We start from the raw sequence: 22,820 nt of genomic DNA on the forward strand, positions 1-22,820 counted from the left end.
GGAAATTCAACAAATTCAAGGTTTTCAAATACAAATTTATGCTTTTAAGGGAAGAACATACTTTGATTTTACTGTACAATCAGATACACCAAAGATTAAATTTCAAATATATCATAATAAACTGAAATATGACCATTATAGGTACATAAAGCGTGTTATTTGTAATTAATTTCATAGACATGCATTGCGCCTTTTGTGTTTTTTTTCATAAAGTACTGCATATTTTCTTTATCTTATTTCACAGTTATGATGAGGAAGTTAAACCATTTTGACAGACATAATTTTTTGTTCGGATTTGTTCCGCGTTTTGAAAATTAAGCGATTTTTTCAAAGATTCTGAACTAGAATTTATATGAAATGTCTTTCACGATCCGTTACCAGAACTTTCACGATCGTCTCTCAATACTTGACCGCCGTTAGATATTCTTTCACGATCATTTCTCTCGATAAACCGAATGACACCCGTGAAAACTCTATATAATTTAAATCGCTTTTTTACCCAACCTTTTATATTTAAAAGGCAAAGTGTTCTTAAAGTCATAAGAAACCTCAAATCCAAAAAAAATATTGCATATGTTTTTTATAACTCAATGGATAGTTTTCATTGTAAAACTTATGTACATATACTTTTTTCTGAAGAAAATTCTTTAATTTATTCATATTTAGAAGAAGTTTACTTTATTTGAATTGCTTCCTTCCAGCAAGCTATTCCCCCGATATATTTTCCGTATGCAAGATGACCTCAGTGTGACCCATCTCGTAAAAATCCGGTGACCACAATACGCATGGATGTCCTTAAAATAAACTATTATCTGAATTTACATGTTAAACACGTGCTCAATTTCCATGCTTTTTTGTTTATTTTTCGTCAATTGTTGACAAACAGGTGACAATCGTTAAACTTCGGCTTTAAAACACGAACTTTAATTACCTGCCATATTTTCACAACAACACTGACCGATTGAAAAAAAAATTGACGATTATACGGTATTTACACGAAAAAAATGATAAATTCGAGAACAGAAGACTAAGTTTATGATGTTTGTATGCATTGGTTTAAGAATTGGAAGAACAATATTTTTCACCGGTCACTCGTTTCTTATGACTTTAAAACTAACTTATAAATCAACTCTAGCCGTAGAATTTATAAATCAATTTTAGCCGCAGAATTTATAAATCAATTTTAGCCGTAGAATTTATAAATCAATTCTGGCCGTAGAATTTATAAAAATTAATTCTGGCCGTAGAATTTATAAAAATCAATTTAAGCCGTAGAATTTATAAATCAATTTTAGCAGTAGAATTCATAAATCAATTTTAGCCGTAGAATTTATAAATCAATTCTGGCCGTAGAATTTATAAAAATCAATTCTAGCCGTAGAATTAGAAATCAATTCTAACCGTAGAACTGTTCTAGAAGTAGAACTGACCAAATATTTGGTCAGTTCTAGCTAGAACTGTCTAAAACTGTTCTAGGGTAGAACTGTCAGGATCAGTTCTAGGTAGAACTGTCCAAATCAGTTGTAGGTAGAACTGACCAAAGCAGTTCTAGCTAGAACAGTTCTAACCTAGAACTGACTAAAAGGTGTCAGGCTGACAGTTCTACGTACTGTTCTAGAACAGTTCTTCTGACAGATTTAATGAGAGGTTAGAAGTGATCTCCACTGTATGATATTGCAGATCAACAAATCACATTAACGCGTATTAAAGATTGATATTTCACTTTTGAATTTCAGTGTGCAATTTATGCAAAGTAAAAAGAATTAATAACAGTTGATAGGGACTGTAATACACATAGTTAATTTTCAGGCATTTGATGTCTGATCCTGAGACGAGAAAAGTCTGTTATTATTTCTCTCATTCAAGCCAATAGCTGTTTGTGTATCTCAGCCGCATCATAAAGCAACCAATCAGAATATTTCGTGATAAGTACTTACTGCAAGGGAAAATAGTACTATTACATTTTCCCAGCATTAGGTTGACCTTTTGTGTACCCAAGACAGGTGACGGAAGTCAAATTAGGAGCGCTGTGGTTGGATGTAAGGGTACAATATATTTTGTATTTATATATGAGTAACAGCATTGTGTATATTTACAATATAAATTTTGAAACCTATTGAAATATTTTCTAGAGAATTATTTGAAAAGACTACCAAATTTCATAAATTTGGTGTAAAATGATGGTGGGCATGGATAAGATAAACAAGCTCCTTTGGCAGTTGGTCATGATACTATTTGGCTTCAATTTCTAAAACAGAATAATAAAGTACTAACACTACACATAACTGTTTTATCCAGGTTTTTATTATAAAAAGTGGTAGATTAAGAAAATGTTAGTATTGTCGACTATGGTAGAATAAATAGTGCCGTTTTCCCTCAAGATGGCGTGTATGTCGACTGATACTAATAGCCCCGCACCGTGATGCGAAGCAAAACAAACAGAACGATACTGAATCATATTATTCAGGATCAAAGAATGTGTGTCGGTAAAGAACCCAAGTCAAACTTCTTTTAACTGTGATGAATGAACTGAGTATTAAATTTGAAAAATATGTACTGTTTGATACTAAATATGAAGTTTTTAATCATGCATACCTGCCAAGTTTTGAAAGTGCCCATGGGGGTTTTAGTGCGCGACAACAATTTCAAAGGTTACAATTCTTTGCGACGACTATTTTGCGTGTGCTGTTTTGTGGTCTAGAAAAAGTGTCATATTTGTAAGATGAGCTTACATGCCTTTTCTAAAGTTTATTTGCATGATTCTAGTTATTATATATCAGTAAAAAAGATGAACATGTAGCTACAAGACCAGGAATTAATTTCATGTGTAAGGATATTAAATAATTGTTGACTTTTCTAATTTAAAATTATGCACAAAGAAAGACCTTTATCAGGTTGGGAACAACACCTAGGGGTATCCCCTCAATGTAAGGACATTAAAAACCACTTTTTAAGTAAAAATGAGCACATATTCTAATATTCATATCATTTGAAGAAACTTTTCCCAAAGAATTATACATCTTATTATCTATCTGGTATAATATGGTCAACACATGTCATCTATCTGGTATAATATGGTCAACACATGTCCAAGAATTTTGGTATGTTCTTGGCCTAATATATCATGTATATCTTTTTTATTTTTCAAAATAATTGGACCCTACATTTAGAAATGTAGTTCTAAATATAATGTCAGAATTTCCCATTTTTAAGTTAAATAAAAATCTACATTTTTCATTTTTATTTTTCACAGAGGTAAAATGCCCCCTTGACTAAGGGAAATCCCTCATTTAAGTGATTCCTCATGTGGGGTTTTTTGTTTTGTCCATGTGAAAAATACATATCATTTGTTACAGCAAGAGTAATATCAATAAATTAGTGAATAAACTACTATTTATTATCTTTATGGTAGTACTGCATCATTGAAGTTTGTCAATCAGCCATGCTTTTATTCTTATTCTGTATAAGAACCTCCTTGCAGGTAAAAAAAACCATTTGCCATGTTCACGATTTTAAAAAACAGAGGAAATCAACACAAGTTCAAAATCTAGGATGTTAGAATTATCTTGAGAGAAAACGGTTTTGATTGGCTGATTAATTTGATCATGAGAAACATAGAATTTGATTGGCTGAACACAAATGTCTTCCTTGGACACAGTTCAAAATCGGGAACCGTCATATTTTTCGTGTAGATTTTCACAAAATCGTGTTTTAGAGGGTTTTTCACGATCACGATCGTGCAATCGTGACAAAGGGTCAAAATCGTGTAATACACGCCTAAATCGTGAAAGTTGGCAGGTATGATCATGTTAATAGAGTAAACCAATGTGTTTAAAATTGTTCCTGATATGGTTAGCATCTGATACAAAATTAAGTAGATTTATATATAAAAACTCACACCACATCTTCCTATATCTAATATTAGCATGATTACCAACGATTAGAGACCAGTGACCAGTCAGACGACAAAGAACTAACCAACTATAGGTCACCGTACGACTTTCGACACTGACAGTCAACAACACAATCTGATTTAATTACACTCAGGTCATTAGACAAAAGTTGAACAACTTGGACAAACAGGATCTGTACTTTAATGAAAATGAAATAAAAACAATCGAGTAATCGCATTATATTTGTGTTATTATTATAAAACACAAATTTTCTTTGTTTCACCACCTAATCGGACGGATTGTGCCTGATATTCATATGATGAAATCATAATCTTTCAAGCAGTTTAATTGAAGTCTTGAGCTGTCATGTCAGTTAACTGCTAGTAGTCTGTTGTTATTGTCATTTTCTTTATTTTCTATGGTTTCATCTTCTGACATCAGACTCAGACTTCTCTTGAACTGAATTTTAAATGAGCGTATTGTTATGCGTTTACTTTTCTACATTGGCTAGATGTATAGGGGGAGGGTTGAGATCTCATAAACATGTTTAACCCCGCCGCATTTTTGCCTGTCCCAGGTCAGGAGCCTCTGGCCTTTGTTAGTCTTGTACGATTTTAATTTTAGTTTCTTGTGTACAATTTGGAAATTAATTAGTATGGCGTTCGTTATCATTGAACTAGTATTATATTTGTTTAGGGGCCAGCTGAAGGACGCCTCCGGGTTCGGGAATTTCTCGCTACATTGAAGACCTGTTGGTGACCTTCTGCTGTTGTTTTTTCTATGGTCGGGTTGTTGTCTCTTTGACGCATTCCCCATTTCCATTCTCAATTTTATTGACAAGTTTGTAAAATGTTATTTGGGGCAGGTCACATTTTTTAACGTTAAAAAGACAAATTCGTTAAAAAAAGATCAAGTGATAAGCCCATTAAAAAAACACTATGAAATATGATATAAAAAAGAAAATGTGGTACGATAACCAATGAAAACTATCCACCAGAGACAAATGAAAAAACCCACACCGCTTAGTAAGCTTAAAAAAACAAAGGCCACAAAATGGCAATTGTAAACCAATACGAACAAACAAAAAAAATAACGGCCTAATTCGTATTATGTACAAAATAATAAAATAAAACAAAAAAAATATGATATACAGCCAAATCTGTCTTGTGATCATGTGGCGGGGTTAACGAGTCAAGTTCCTTGCGCAAAAATCCCCAAACGACATTGTACCAGACTTTATAATATCGGTTGCTGTACTTCCAGAGGATTCCAAACAACCTCAGAAACAGGACAGGACGATTTTATAACATTTTCTGTTTACTGTAATATGAAAAAAAGAATATGCCGTACATGTATGTTTGTCCGTAAGACAACTTGCTACCGAAGGCAATATTACGTTAAAGTTTGTAACTAAAGATGACCGTTCAGTATTCGACTGATTATGCACAGATTAAAAGTGCATACATATTGATTGATTATTGATTGATTAACGTCAATTGTCATATATTTCATGCAAGTAAAGGCAATAATAATTTCGAGTACGATTGTCGTACTAAAACTCAAACTCACTTTCGATTCAGCTTTTTGTACTCATACTCCAAAATCAACCAATCAAAATGTTGGATTTCATGTTTCGAGCATGAGTTTTGTGCTTCGAGCACAAAGCAAAGTTTTATGACTTCAACACCAGGATTTGATCTTTCGAGCACATATATTACTGTTCTTCGATTACTGAGTAAAGATGTGTGGCCATAAGTCCAGGGCGGTACTATTTACAAATCATGTATAGATCTCATGACAATCCAAATGAAATTATATTTTCATCTTTTCATTTCTTCCGTATTTCAATCTTTATGCTTACGTGCATTTACAACCCTCTACGATCTATTTCGAAAATCAAGATTATAATTCGTAAAGTATATTTAATTAAACATAATGATCCATCTTTTCTACTTATTCTATTTTTTGTGTTCTTAGCGAATTGATTAATTTAAATCGTCGTGATTTTTTGTATGTATTTTAAAAGCAAACGAAAAATTTGAAAACAAGTTTAAACTTTTAAAAAAGGAATTAAATCTATTTATAAATAGTTTACTTTTAATATTTCACTAATACCCTTCTTGTCGACCGTTAAGTCATTAACAGATTAAGATGTTGACCACTGTCCACTTAAAAAAACACGTGATAAGATACAACAGAACGACCATTAAATTTACCTGATACATTGACATCTATCCTAAAAATCAATACTATTTTTATACGGATGTAAACACATATAAATACCTTTATTGTGATCTTTTACGTGTATTCATTTGTGTATTGTACAACAATGATGTGGTCAGTCTTCATATTGTGTGTTTTGCTACCGTTTAGTATTGGTTTAGATAATGGTTTGGCCAGAACTCCGCCCATGGGTTGGATGTCTTGGGAAAGGTTTAGATGCAACATCGACTGTAAAAATGACCCACATAACTGCATCAGGTAAGGTTTTATTATAGTCATTCAGTGCATCTATCGATCTATTGACAAAATCATGTTTAGCCCATAATGCATGTTAGAGACGGGGTCTCACACGCCGTATGCAAAGAGCTGTCTTAAGACACACATTTGCACGTGACTGTATACTATATACTTTGTCGACATGTATACTCTATGCTCTGAGTCTATGCTTCTTATTAACGCTAAAAATAGAAAAATACAAACAGACAAGTAGTAGTATGAAAGACACAACATAGAAAACTATAGACTAAAAACACGAACCTCACCAAAAACTGGGTTGATCTCAGGTCCTTATGGGCATCATTATAAATACTCATTATGTAAAAAGAGATAAATTTCTCCTATGCATCATGATTTTTTTCGGGCATCATGATAAACAGACATTCTCATATTTGTACTTACAAATGTAGCTGTATTTTTGTTTGTATCGATTTAATGAGTTAATATTTTTCAATTGACGTTATACATGTAGTTTGTTCTTATGTTGTGCTGTTGCACCAATGTCACAGTTTAGGGGAGGGTTGAGCGCTCACGAACATGTATAGCCCCGCCACATTCTGTATGTATGAGAAAAATAAATGTGGTATGATTGCTATTGAGACAACTCTCCATAAGAAACCAAATGTCACAACTAAAGGTCTACGTATGATCTTCAACATGTGCCTGTCCAAAATTGGGAGACTGTAGCTCAGTGGTTGTCGTGGTATTTTTCTTAATTGAATTGTTTCTTTCTTTCTTTTTTGTCGGGCCTGTTTTAGCTGACTTTGAGGTATTTGTTTTTCTCATTGTTGAAGGTTGTATGGTTGCGTATAATGGCTTACATCCATCTCATGTCAACTTTAGTGGATAGTTGTCTTATTGGCAATCATACCACATCTCCTTACAGACTGAAATAAAAAAAAACATAGGGAATTATTGTTTTAAGGCATTATGTAATTGAAAATCTCCATTGGGCATCAGTAACTACTCCACACATAAGAGTTATTTCAATATTCATGAGCGGTCGACAAAGGTACCCATGGTTAGTTTGTGCTTTCATGGAATAACTCATATTTACAAACAGTTTCGCGCTATGTTAGTGGATAACAAAAAATGTCTTAAACTCTCTGTCAAATTATATTTTGAATATTTATATTTTTTCTGGATCTTTATTGCCTAATACATATGTGAGGTTAAAATTCCCGTATGTGCCAAACCAACGACTGTAAAGTGGTACTTACTGATTCTGACCTAAAAATGCTACGAATGAGTAAAAATAAACACTACATGATTGGCTCTGAGTCACGCTATTGTTTCAGAGTAAGATGAAATTGGGAATGGAAATGGGGTATGTGTCAAAGAGACAACAACCCGACAATAGAGCAGACAATAGCTATCAAAGAGACAACAACCCGACCATAGAGCAGACAACAGCTATCAATAAGATGAGTTGTCCTTCGTGTGACACTTTGTGAGTTTGCACTATTAATCCGCGCGTCGTTCTTGTACGAATGTATAAAGAAGGGGAAATCAACATCTCATAAATACGTTACTTTCCTTGCTTGGCAATGAGAAAACTACCATAAGAGTCCAAATGACATGGATTTAACATATATATGAGTCACCATATGGCCTTCACCAAGAACAAATATTCCGTATAGTCAGCTATAAAAGCCCTCGACAAGATCAAATCAAAAACAAATCCAACAAAAAATATCATTTATGACCAAAACAAATAATCAAAAAACAAATGTGACAAATTAAAAGAAACCTGGTAGACTCCTGACTTGAGATATTGACATATATTAACCTGTATTTTTAGCGCCAACCTGCTTATGCAAATGGCAGATAGAATGGCAGAAGATGGTTACTTGGAAGCGGGATATGAATATTTATCGGTCGACGACTGCTGGATGGCAAAAGAAAGAAGCCAAATGGGAACTCTGGTAACTGATCCCGAAAGGTTTCCGAATGGTATGAAAGCAGTTATTGATTACGTAAGTCAACCATACCGTGTTAATTCTGTTTTGATGATAAGCATAACTGAAGAAAAATAATAACAAGTCTTTTTATTTTCACAAGAATGGTGTCGTTATGTCACTTTTACTGGATGTTTGATAAGGGAGGAAGGGGTGATACAAAGATGTAATGTTGTAGTGGTAAAAATTTATAATTTTGGAGAAAAAATGTCCCCATCTCATAATTTGTTTCTATCAATCCAAAACTAATGAATGCAGTATGTACTATGATAGTATAAAAAATTGTTTAATTTCAAAAGATCCCTACATTTATCTTAACAATTAGATAGCTTTTTAATTGACAAGCGTATGGAATTAACACTTGTAATCTATACTGCAATGAGTAAACAAATTACACACATAGCAAAGTCTAGGTTTTGCTACCGTTCCAATTGTAAAGACACAGTATCTTGACTGAAAACACTGGACTATCTAACCGAAGAATATGTCTATCTTTAAATATATTATTTATTTATTATCTGTATCGTAGAAGGAGGTTAAATGTAATTGCAGATCATTTTTTATTCCGATTGTTGTTAATCGTTATTGCTTTGTTTAAACCAGGTACACTCAAGAGGTCTGAAGTTTGGTATTTACGGAAGTGTTGGCAATAAGACATGCAAGGGTTACCCTGGAAACAAGTATCACATGGCTCGCGATGCTGCAACATATGCTGAATGGGGCGTTGATATGTTGAAATTTGATTGCTGTAACCCAGGGCCAAACTTTGTTACAGGTATAGCAATTTTTGATATCGAGTCTACAGGTACATATGTATAGCGACTTTTGATATTGAGACTATATGTATAGCGACTTTTTTATGTTATGGTTATACTCACATGCGTACATGTACGTCCCTAAAATTACTTCTGTTCTCCAATTTCAGTTTATTTGTCGCAACTAAATATTTTGAAACTCATAAACATTGCTTATTACCACAACACATATCAAGTTCGAATTTTAACCGTTTCTCAAGTAATGCCCCTTTATAACATAATTTGCAAGTGGGGGCATCATATGTGTTCCATAAACATTCTCCGTTTATTTACATCTACAAATATCTACAAAAAATAGACATTTATTTTGGGGAGTACACTATCGATTGAAAGGATACAAAACAATAAACCTTTTTTTTTTGTATAATGAAGAACATAATTGTTTTTTAATGAATCGATTACAGGTTTTGAACAGATGGGGATGCATCTCAACAAGACGGGACGACCAATATTGTATGATTGTGCTTTAGCTATCTGTATGGGACCAAAGGTGATTTTAATGTTAATTTTGATACGACCAAATAAGGAAATTCAACTTTCGTTAATTACGATGCGTATATATTTTGGCGTCTTCTTAGATTTTCTTCATCAATGGAGTTGTCCTCTATAATATATTGATTACACATATCTACCAGAAAATATCTAAGATATGCGATCATCATCAAAATCTCCCATAACGAAACATGTACACATTATAATAACAACTGCATGCTGCGCCAATTTCAACAAATACATTTGTTTAATACGTTATTTGGGCAGCAATGCAATTAGATTACTGACCTTGGATACACACACAAAGATGTGACAGGATTGAGCTACTTCTTTTTATACGCCCGTCAAAATTTTGACGGGACGTATTATGGTATACAAATGTCCGGTGTCCGTCCGTCCGTCCGTCTGTCTGTCTGTCCGTCCGTCTGTCCGGCGTAAACATGTCGCACCGTAACTTGAGAACGACTTATCTAAATTTCATGAAACTTAATATAGTTGTTTTTTATGATGGTCAAACGATCTGTATACTTTTTGGTGAAAATAAGATTTAAACTTTTTGAGTTACGGCACTTTGTAACTAAAACAGGGGTGTGTTTTTTTTTTTCACATGTCGCACCGTATCTCAAAAACGATTCTTGATTATTGCTTAAAACTTTACACACTTCTTAGTTATATTAATCTTAATATCTGTATACTTTTTGGTGATGATTCAAAATTTCATTTTTGAGTTATTGAGTATTTTGTAAAAAAGGGGAGGGGTTTTTTACATGTCGTGCCGTATCTCAAAAACGATTTATGATTATTGCTTAAAACTTTAAACACTTCTTTGTTATATAAATCTAAAGATCTGTATACTTTTTGGTGATGACTCAAAATTTTATTTTTGAGTTATTGAGTATTTTGTAAAAAAGCGGAGGTTTTTTTTTACATGTCGCGCCGTATCTCAAAAACAATTTATGATTATTGCTTGAAACTGTACACACTTCTTTGTTATATTAATCTAAAGATCTGTATACTTTTTGGTTTGATTCAAAATTTTATTTTAGTGATATTTGTAAAAAGAAAACAGGGTGGGGGGGGGGGGGGGGGGTTTCACATGTCTCGCCGTGTCTCAAAAGCAATAAATGGTAATTGCTTAAAACTTTCTCAGAAACTATTTATGATCATTGCATAAAACTTCCACACAAGACGTCGGGCATATCATGCGCTCATGGCGCAGCTGTTTATTTTATACTCAGTCCTCCTCCTTTACACATACATGCAACTGTCAAGTCATTTAAATAACGGTATTAAAGACGGTTTGGGTAGAGGATTACCGAATAAAGAATAATGACCAAAACATATAATGAATAGAGAAAAATGGACCAAAAAAAAGAAAGAGAAGAAAAAATTAGATACTTCGATTTACAGCATATTCCATTGAGTTTGTAGACAAAGGTAGTATCTTTAGTTAGCTTGCTTGCTAGCTGAACTGCGAAGTTATTATTAGGTTAGGTTAACTACCCTCTTTTAAGAGTAGACTAGTTCGACAGATAACCAATCTATCTGTATGTATGACCAGGCTACCTTGAAAGGAGGGTACTAGTATTTCTTACCCAATAATGACTTCACGGTTCAGCAAGCTAGCAAGCTAACCACAGATATTACTTTTTCCTACAAACTTAATGGAATCTGCTGTGAATAATAAAGATTAATGGTCAAACAGTATAAAGGATACAGAAAAATGATCCACCCAATCCAGATCCTTGTAAAGGGTAACAAAATACACAAAATTCAAGAGTCCGCTCCTTTCAGGTTGACTACAATTTAGTAAAAAAATATTGTAATATGTGGCGCAATTATGAAGACGTAGAAGACAACTGGAAATATGTCTTTAACATCATTGAGTTTTATGGCAAAAACGACAAGAATTTCCTGGAAATTGCTGGGCCTGGTGGATGGAACGATGCAGATCAGGTTAGATTTGTTTACTAACATCAAGTATTTATATAGTATGATCAAGGCAAAAATATAACTATACAAATCATTGCACTCGCTGCGTAAGAAAAAACGAATAAACCACGAGATTTCAATACGCAAATCCTTACTAGCATGGTGGTTTTTTTTTTTTTTAATAAATCAACACAAATAGACTGTCTCTCTTCTTATGTCCTCGTAGCGGAGGGGGCATTAAGTTTTACCCTTGTCCGTCTATATGTACGTCCGTCCGTACGTCCTAAAGTTTGTTTCCGTTCTATAACTTAAGTTTGCCTCAACGAAATGTTATGACACTTATACACAATACGTATTACAACTAAATACATACCAAGTGTGAATTTTAGTGGCGTCACCTGTTCCTTTTTAGAGTTATGCCCCTTTATAAACGGATAAATTGCTATATTTTTTTTCGTTTCCGGTCTCTGGACTTGAGTTTGCCGGACTCCTTTTTTTTCGTACCAAACATGGGAAAATATTTTCCCCGTATCACCTACTAATCTTGTCATCGAAGACTTCAATAGGTCATAAAAAGCCATTACCGAAAAATAAGCAGCACTGGTAATGTGCTCATTAGCTCTTTATTAACATTTCTTTAAATTTTAAATGTATAATGTTTAAAGATTAGTTCATCTTGTCATTGGTTCGTTACACATCATTGTTTGTTGTTTCTAGCTTCCAATCAAACATTGCTGATTCTCAACAGGCGGTTACCTCCACCAATTAAAACTGACCTTCACGAACTAGTGCAATTGTGCTGACAGTGGCGTTAAACATCAATCAATAAATCTGTCAACTCTTAACAAGCATACATATTTTTGGGGGGGATTTCGTGATGAAATTTATATTTTTTCTTTAAATTGTAGCTAATAGTTGGTGATTTCTCATTAAGTGCGGGACAGCAGCAGACACAGATTGGATTGTGGGCTATAATGGCGTCACCGTTGTTTATGTCGGTAGATCTCAGGAACATTGATCCGATAGCGAAACAGTTGTTGTTAAATAAAGAGGTATTGGCAATACATCAGGACTCACTCGGTATTGCTGGTAGAAGAATCTGGAATATAGATGATTATGTAAGTAATGCCATGCCAACTACAATTTGTTTAAATAAGCTTCTAAGCATGTTGTCACCGTGCAATACTTTTTTATAACTCGTAACAATATTTCTGCATATCTGTATACAAACTTCATTTAAGTTCTCAATGCATTAATCTGGAGGACATGCTCTTTGTACATTAATTAAAGAGCTCTGTAAGTGTTAGGCTATTTTAAAATCACCTTTTACGTCCGTCCGTCCGTCCGTCCGTTCATCAAAACTTGAAATATTTTCATCGTACTTTTCTCAAAAACTGCTGCAATGAATTGATTTTTATTTAGTAGGCAGCATGGTAATGGTTATATATACCACCTCTTTTTTCGAAAACTTGTTTATGATTTATTTTAAATTATAAGTCAAAATCTCATTTGTGCACTTATGCTTGTTTTTCATAAAACAATGTATATGCAATTTTCTTTTATAAAATTATCAATAATTATACTGAGTACAAAAGTTATGCAACAAATATTTTGGAAAAAAGAATTGTAATAAAAACATATGTTGCTAAATGTTTTACTTCGTAATTTTTTTTCAGGCTGTTAAACTGGAAAGTTGGCTCCGCCCATTAAGTCCTAAAGGAAGATATGCAGTTGGAATATTTAATAAGAATGTTGGTGGTTTGCTGCAGACGGTCAATCGGACCATGTCTCAACTAGGACTAACGGATGAAAATGGGTACACCATGAAGGAGATATTCACTGGAATATCATACGGACCATACAAATTATCAGACTCTCTTGTTATCAGAATACCTCCTACAAATCTATTTCTTGCTGTAGCTACCCCTGTAACAGAAAAGGAACTCATTGTGTTCTGATGTTGACACTATAAAACCACTAAAGAATAAGTTGTATAAAAGTAAATGTATGAAGAAGCAAGGTGGTACTTTTTACAAATTATGACTTGAATGGAGAGTTGTCTCATTGGCACTCATACCACAACTTTTATATATCTATATACAATATAGCAATTAACTTATATAAAAGTTTATGTACAGTATGATAAATGTTTTATAAGGCATGGTGGTGCAATGAATTTTTAAATACTCTCTTAAAATGTTGAGACCTCAATATTACTACCCACTTCAAATCTATTTCTATCTATTGCTACCCACTCTTGGTCGTCGAAATATCGGCCGGAACCCGCTAAAACCTTCTCTGCGGCTCCTTGGTAGAACATTCTCCCTCGTAAAAAAATGTCCCGATGGTATACTTTTTTTCGCTGCTCGTCATAAGACCCGCGGACGCCCGCTAATACATTCTCCGTGGCTCCACGATGGAAAATGTACCCCTGGTTAATTGTTAAACATGTTTAATGAAAAATTTAAAAAAAGCAACGCATGCGCACCACCCAAGCAGCTGTGGTAGGATGGGTGGTCCAAAAAAGTATTTGGAGTATGACCGTATTGAGATTATTTGTAGGCGATATTCCTATGTATTGTTATAATATACTATGAACTGCTGTAGGAAAAATGTTAAAATATTAAATGTATATACTTGTGTAACATACATGTACATGTTTAAAAAATTGTAAAATAAAATATATAAAACTGAATATATTGAAATTCGTATTGAAATTATGTGTTGGAATATCATGCTTTATGACAACTTGAAATATATATTAAACAAAATATCTGTAGAACAATAATAATACTATATTATGATCGGGAAAACAACAAGTACATACCAAGAATCAAATGTATTGGATATTTTCTGCACGCACTATGGAACGCCGTAACTGCCTTATTGTACTTCATTCTTTGTCATGATGACGTTTTTCTTTATTGTGATGCGCTTAAATACCCAAAAGGTTCCCATGTCGTTGCGCTCCTTGATACTATATATATATATATATACTTCACTAGCTTCTACCGAAATGGCACATAACTGTCAAAAGATGTCTAGTGTCAGGGAGCGGAACGACATCATAATAGGGAAAAATCTCATTATAATAGAGAGAAGACATCATAATAAAGAAAAACCTCATCATGATAAAGAAGGATGTACCATAAGACAGCTTCGACGTTCCATACCTCACCCTTCTCATCTATTTAGGTTGGTATACGGGTCATTATAAAATAAAACAACATGCAAAACCATGTTATTAGGTATGTTTAAGTCAAAAGACATGAAAATATATCCAAATATATCAAAATAACACTTGCATATGTTAGATATGAATGTTTTGTGATACACTATATACAGTTTACAGTATGAAATGTTATAAATACATCTTAATGTTTTCTTAAACCCTTGGGTACAGCCAAAATCAACTGTTATTTTTTTACTGTAAATCCTTTCAGACCTGACATAGGACTATTATTCATATCATTTGTTTTTAGGATTTATTATTTGTTATTGCATTTTGATACATACAAACACTCCTTAATGATTTGGGAGGTGAATGTTGGTTTTATAATAAAAAATTTCACCAAAAGGAAAAGTCTCATTTTGAGGGTCAATGGTGTAACCAAAAGACAAATTGGTAGGATAAGAGTTATTTTTCTCAAGATTTCAGCATTTGCAATAGTTTCTCCCTTAGCAATTATACCTGTAAGCATGTTATGCAAAAGAAAACAAACATTTATGTTGAAAATTTAGTGAAAAAATCTTAAAAGTAAGTAAAAGCTATGTAATCAATGAAAATAGTGTCCATGGTGTACCCTTATAAAAATCATTTTGTGAAAAAATGTCCTGAACTTTGAATGATGAAATATATTGATTATAGAAACATGCACCAGTAACACCATATAAATTAGGGGAATTGAGCACTTATTTCGTAACTAAATCTTAAAATACACCTTAAATCATTGGTGTTACTGTCAATAGTGAGACCATTGATAAAATAACACCATTGACCAGTTTAGTAACGCCACTGAATATATCATGACAATCAGCATTGTTTGTGTTTCTTTCATGTTTAACAAACGAAACATCATATTAATTATGAAAAACAATACTTATTTAACAATGTTTTAACAATATCATGTATTACATATACAAAGTTTTCACAAACTGATGTATGCTGGTAACACCAATGACACTATATATAGTAACACTATTGACATATTTAGTTATTGATGTTATGTTATATAATTTGAGAATTTTTAGCCTAAGAATTATTTTTTTCATCATTTTCTTTTGCTCGGTGTTGTTGGCTTTGTGTTCAGTACTTAATAAAAGTAAAATTTGATATGTGATGTCAATGGTGAAACTTTTGTGTCATTGGAGTAACTGAAGGGTCAGTGGTGTAACTATATAAAAATGCGACATTTTTTAAATTTTTTATTCATAAATAAAAGTGTTTTTATGTCGTATACGAAGGATTAGGTATATCAGTATCATTTAATCATATACATTTTACATAAATTCAGTTTGAGTGTATTTTTTAGTATTTGCAAGTGCCAAAATTAGGACAGCCAACTTATTTACGACAATGTATTCTGAAATTAATGTTTGAATAGAATGCACAAGTTTTAGCTATATGAAAAATGTCAATAAGTCGTAATTTCAACCTAAACAACAAATTGGAACAGTTGTTTGATGTTAAACAATAATATTTAGTACCTAAATGTATGTTTTAAATTGGTAACACCATTGACACGATTCTACAAAGGATGACCTAAAATTGTTAAAATTGAAGGAACTCTTAATTTTTCCCATTGCATATTTCTGAATATCGTTGCTACCATGCTATAGAATAGAGGGATTTTAAATGTTTTAAACAATGACATCATTTTTGAAAATATTACCTTGTCGAAATTTGCACTTTTTTTTATAATGACCCATTCACATTTTACTGTGCTAAATACAGTTACATGTACATGCACGACATATGTTTTCTTCCTCTAACTAAATCGTCAGAGCATTTCTTTTTACTAGTGCATTCTTGCTTTTTCAAAATAACTGTGAAATTGAGCGCCATTTTAGAATACAAAGAATACTTTTATTTATTAAATGTTTTAAGTATATACGAACATTAATAGTTGACATTCAGCACGGATTAGAAGGATTGCATTGAATTCAGGAATTTACTAGGAAAAAATCTGCTAGAAAAAAAACCTTCCGCTTGTTCAAACATTAACAAAGCCTGTTCCACGTAGTCGGCTATAAAAAGCCCCGAAAAGACAAATGTAAAATAATTCAAACGAAAAAACCAACGGTCTAATTTATGTATTAAATAATGAACGGAAAACAAATACGTGACACACCAACAAACGACAACCACTGAATTCCAGGCTTTTGAATTAGGACAGACAAATACAGAAAGAAGCGGGGTTTAACATGTTACAGCGGATTCCATTGAGTGAGTAGCCAAAGGTAATATCTTTGGTTAGCTTGCTTGTTTGATGAACCGTGAAGTCATTGTTAGGTTATGTAAACTACCCTACTTTATAAATAGACTAGTCTTACAGAAAACCAATCTATCTGTCTGTTGGACTATGCTACTTTGAAAGGCGGGTAGTATACCTCACCTAATAATGACCTCACGGTTCAGCTAACAAGCAAGCTAACCAAAGATATTACCTTTGGCTACACACTCAATGGAATCCGCTGTAAAGGGTGCCTAACCCCCGGCCTCCCCCTTAAACGGTGACAGTGGTGCAACAGTACAACATAATAACAAACAAAACCAAAAAAATTGGTGAAAAGAGGCTTAAGTTGTCAGATGGATACAAATATAAATGCATCTAACAAAAACACAGAGTGGACGTGGCCGGGCACTTGTACATTCCACCATCATAAAACAATCTTCGATCATGATACAAGAACTCATGCATAATGGATCATTCTAGTATAACACATTCACAACGATTAATACACACATGATTTTTCTAAGAGAAATAGGTTGGCTAACAGCTACTGTCCTTATATTATATATAATATCATATGATTGATTGATTGGTGTTAAACATCCGGGCACTTTTGTGTTGAACCATTGACCTTACATGAAATAGAACAGGAAAATACATAGACACACTAACAAACTGCAAACACAGTTATGAAATGAATAAAAACACACCTGATAAAAAAGATCTAACATGATTCAATAAGAAAAATGTTTCGTGTATATACGTGTAACAGATACGTATATATCGTTCCATGACTAACATGGCTTCTACAGGAAAAGGGTTGAAGCATGGTTTTCATACAACCGTGATACCAACCGAAGGTCAATGTCTATTTCCTGAATTTATTGGTATGCTAGTTGACTTACAGTCGGGAGGCATAGAGAACATTAAATCCGATGGCTCAGATAGATAAGTAGCGCTTTGTCTGCCCAAAGACCTAGACACATCGAAACAATTTGTAATAGAGGCAATAGGTGGCAATTTTAAGGACATATTCTGGCCATATTCGAAATCCCTCTTGATTCCAGTGGCAGTCAAAATGTTTCGCTCTATCCCGGTATAGTCCAATAGTTTGTAGAACACACCAATATAAGCCACGTGCACCCTGTAAATTTTATGAATTTGGGTTCACTATAGATGCATAAACTTGTAGAAAATTGATGGGTGAAAACTAGAAAAAGATTGCTAAATTTAGGACAAAAATATATATCTAAAGCGGGACAAAATAGCAAAACTAAGCGAGTTACTTAAAACATTCGGTTTGATCTGCCATTGATCGAACCCTAGACATGCAATTGAGGATAGCAAGCTAATATGAAAAGTTTGGCCAATCATGATAGTTTTGGTGTTGTTGGGTTTGTTGTTGTCCCTTTTTCAGTCGTTTTTTTTGGGGGGGGGAGGGGGGGGCGACGCTTTTCCGAATATGGCAATATATATACGCAGGGGTAAAGAAGAGAACAACTGCGTAAATATGTTGATATACTTACTACGTAAAAACAGATATCAATGAAACATACATGTACAGTTCATACATTTATAAATACAATAATTAATTAACGCCACATCCTGTAGATATGTACATATGAGATTTTTCATTCATGAACATAAATGAATTCCTGCAAAAGTTTAGCCTTCTTGTTTTATGCAGATAGACAAAAAAAAGTTGACACCTGGGTAACAGGTCGGGACCACTACCTTATATGGAAATGCACTAATTAGCATACTTATGCTCTCGCACATGTAATTGTTTATTTACATGTGACGCAATTTATTTTTACCTACTAGGTTTTTGACCAATCCACTAAATGAATACCAATGCATGATAGATGATTAAAGGCAAATGTGTGACCCTTCAATTTTGTGTTCGTAAAAAAGGCGAAAAAATATTTACATACATGGCAGTGTTAACAAAATCTATAAGTATTTATTTTTGTCACATTTCAGTATATGAGACTTCCAAACTGTTCCCTTTGTTTTGAAGGTAGTGAAGTCAGCAACTGTAGTTTCATTTTGCTTTCGTTTTTTAACGGGCTCGGAAATTTGCCAAACTGAATAAAATCATTACAGCTGATTTCCTAATACTTGCAAAGTAAAACTTTGGTTGGCTTGCTTGCTTTGTGTGTATAGTTGTTTATACAAGCTTTGAAAATAATATTGACATCGTTAAACAATATAAATAGGCATAGTTTAACTTGTATATTTTATATTTGAATTTAATTTGTCGTTATCCTAATATGAGTGTACAATATACAAACAAAGCAAGCAAGCTAACCAAAGTGTTGCTCTACATGCATTAGGAAATCAGCTGTAATGATGTTATCCACATGTAAGTGCGACGAGGTGGAAAATTTGATATGTTTTGTGAAAATTGCAGCGTTGGATCTAATATAAAAAAGAAGATGTGATATGATTGCCAATGGAACAACTGTCCACAAGAGACCAAAATGACACAGAAATTAACATTTATGGGTCACCGTACGGCCTTCAACAATGAGCAACGCCCATACCGCATAGTCAGCTATAAAAGGCCCCGATAACACAATGTAAAACAATTCAAACGAGAAAACTAACGGCCTTAATTATATAAAAAAATGAACGAAAAACAAATATGTAACACATAAACAAACGACAACCACTGAAATACAGGCTCCTATAACGCATGCAAACCTTTATACGTTTTTATTTATAAGATAGATTTATTCTCCTTTTATATATATTATATTGGGCCGTTTTTTTTTTTGTTTTTTTTGTTTGGATTGTTTTACACAAGTAATTTTTGGGTCATTTATAGCGTACTTTTCGGCATTGAACCTATGACTGCTTACTTTACTAGATTATGTCTTTTTTGGAAAGATGTCTCATTTGGCACTCATACCTCATCTTTTTATTTCTATATACAAAGCACGTTTTGGAATAAAAATAATAGGTAATATGGCACCCACTGTGATCCAGGGCTTTAAATATTGGAGATATTTCACATACGTCAACATGACAGCAGCCCAACGATAAAAAACCTCTGAGGTATATTTTGTGATAAAATTAGCAACAAACGGACTTTATCGATGGATGAATTCGAAGCTATACAAAATGTATTAAGCTATATACCGTACCCGCTCAGTGGCGGATCCAAGGTGGGGGGGGGGGTCCGGAGGTTGGACCCCCCTTTTTTTGAACGATCAATGTATTTGAATGGGGACATGTAGTTGAAACCCCCATCCCCCCTTTTGTCCTGGGTTAGGACCCCCCTTTTTAAAATGGCTGGATCAGCCCTGGCGCTTTCAAAACACTTATTTTTAGCATACTGAATATTATGATGTTCTTTACTTTCAGTTCAGGTCCTGATAAAAATTTTACACATCCAGTACAGAAAGAAATTAATGTTTCAATGAAAGTTTTCGTGTTTTTCTAGGCAGAATGACATTATACAGGTTTAAAAGAACTCAAAAAAAAATTCATAGTGGACAGTGGTCATTTCATCTGAAATTTCACTGTTTCAGGTCGTAAAATTATTGCACAGGTACAATGCATAACAATGGGAAAAAAAACCCTGTTCAATAACTTTAACAAGGCGAAAAAGAAAGTCGAATAGTGAAGCCCGTAAACAATACTTTTTTAATCTGAGCATGCAAATTGAAGATTATGTTATATATTTTACAATAATCACATTCGCAGAACAAAAACATATATTTTGAGAATCCTGGCCGACACTATATTATTTGACAGTTCTTCAACTAATTCCACGTGTTTTCCGGTTGTAGTAAACTCGTAGTAGCCCACAATGCATTGTAGCTCATTGAGTCGATTGGTCAGTTTTTCAAGGCCGTATTGGCCTTGTGTTTGGGAAATTTCTATGCAAATATATTCTGACGTAAAGAAATCTAGAGTTCTCGACCTGTGTAATATAGAATGTGTTTACTCTATTTATAACACGGGAAATCCCAGATTTCGATTTAGAAACTAAATATAACTTACAGTGCATATTTGTCCACTGGTCTCTGTTCAAATTATATAGTTACATTTGTACTGTATCTTTCTTCTTTGGAAATATTCAATTACCCCCATAACGTTAAGTTTAATATTTCTCAAGTGTATATATTTACCATTGTTAACTTAAATAGCTTCTTTATGTGTAAGTCTCTAGGTCAATATAGTCTACTGTACTGGTATGGTCGATATAAAAATAAACTATTTATGCATGACGTCATAACACATAAATATGATGAAACTCAGCTTGTTTACATTATTTCGGCGCAGAATTTAAAGACCACGCGTTCTTATTAATAACACGTTACCCTTAATGAATCAACTGCGAAATAAAATAACAAACTCAGCAAATAAATGAATGCCACGACAACTTGTACAATGAATAAACAAAGATAACAATTACATTCTTTAATATAAATTACTCATTTTAATTTTATTCAATATCAGTCTTAAATCAAAAGTCGAACTTTAAAGTTGAAACCGAACTAAAACTACGATATTCGACAGCTTGTTCTTCAAGAAGAAGGTTATTGAAACGGAATTATAAGAAGAAAACAAATTAATAAAGTAAGTTAAAACTATTTTAAAGTGATTAAATTACGTCTATACATTTACTTGAGGTCTATTTGTACAATGAATTTGATCTGAGGTGGATATTTGTTTTAAATTTCGTTAATAACAATTACATCCACCCCTTTTTCTGTCCTTTTTGTGCCTCCTTTCACGTTTTAAAAGAAGGGATCGACATGGAGAGCGACACATTATATTTGAATTTTCGAAAATTTGGCCATACCTAGACTATTTACATGTATGTTATCATATAATTTCTTGACGACTTGCTATAGCTAACCATTTTCCCGCTGAACAGAAGCAGTCTGATTTATCAGTTTTTTCTCACTGTTGACGGCATTACGGTGGCATATACAGCGTAGTTGTCAACGCGTTTATGTCATTTGGTCTTTAGCAGATAGTTGTCTTATGGGCAAGTATGTAGGACTATGTACGTAACATATTTCCCTTTTTTTATATGCTTTTAAACTATTTCCTTTCAAACTATGCATTATGATCATATATTTACATGTAGTATATATATTTTTGTTTTTCAATCATTTACAGAAATGAAGTATTATTTGATTGGAGTTACAACCCTTTTGGGCCTCGTGTGCGGGGACGCCGAAGATATAGGAACGGTGATCGGTGTCGACCTCGGAACTACTTATTCTTGGTGAGTAAAAATCATTTTAATAGTATAAAGGGATGACATTATATGTTTTCGTCATTCACTGAAACATTTGTGAAAGTATGTTCTTTGGTTCATAAAAAGTAATATATAATGTCTTATATTTTTTTTAATTGTCCTGTACCAAGTCAGAAAAATGGCCATTGTTACTTCTATTATTATAGTTCGTTTCTGTGTGTGTTACATTTTAGTGTTGTGTTTCTGTTGTGTCATAGTTCTCCTCTTATATTTGATGTGTTTCCCTCAGTGTTTGTAACCCGAATTTGTTTTTGTTTTACTCAATCGATTTATGAATTTCGAACTCGAACAGCTGTATACTACTGTTGCCTTTATCTATATAAATAAAAACATACTAGTATTAACTAAAACCAACAACTTTAATTTTCATTTCATCTTTTGAATGTTATTTTCTTCACTTTTTTTTATTTACATTTTCACAAAGACTTACTAATGTCTTTATCACTTTTTAGTGTCGGAGTGTATAAAAACGGAAGAGTTGAAATCATTGCAAATGA

At 33.2% G+C, this 22,820-nt stretch overlaps 1 protein-coding gene across 1 annotated transcript; it reads left to right on the forward strand.

Annotated features, from left to right (window-relative positions):
- The first annotated feature begins 6,128 nt into the window (after positions 1-6,128).
- LOC139486013 (alpha-N-acetylgalactosaminidase-like) lies at positions 6,129-14,284 on the forward strand. Its single transcript, XM_071270708.1, has 7 exons — positions 6,129-6,374; positions 8,194-8,368; positions 8,954-9,125; positions 9,570-9,655; positions 11,452-11,613; positions 12,498-12,707; positions 13,266-14,284. The coding sequence occupies exons 1-7, from the start codon at positions 6,223-6,225 to the stop codon at positions 13,545-13,547; spliced, it is 1,239 nt and encodes a 412-aa protein (XP_071126809.1). The 5' UTR covers positions 6,129-6,222; the 3' UTR covers positions 13,548-14,284.
- The last annotated feature ends 8,536 nt before the right edge of the window (positions 14,285-22,820 follow it).

Source organism: Mytilus edulis, chromosome 8 (genome assembly GCF_963676685.1).
Source record: "Mytilus edulis chromosome 8, xbMytEdul2.2, whole genome shotgun sequence".
Taxonomy (NCBI): Eukaryota; Metazoa; Mollusca; class Bivalvia; order Mytilida; family Mytilidae; genus Mytilus; species Mytilus edulis.

Bases quoted from the DNA above. Each gene is read 5' to 3' on its own strand.
- LOC139486013 (XM_071270708.1), top strand. From the start codon at position 6,223: ATGATGTGGTCAGTCTTCATATTGTGTGTTTTGCTACCGTTTAGTATT. The intron at 8,369-8,953 runs GTAAGTCAACCA...TGTTTAAACCAG, and splicing joins TGAAAGCAGTTATTGATTAC to GTACACTCAAGAGGTCTGAA. The intron at 9,126-9,569 runs GTATAGCAATTT...AATCGATTACAG, and splicing joins AGGGCCAAACTTTGTTACAG to GTTTTGAACAGATGGGGATG.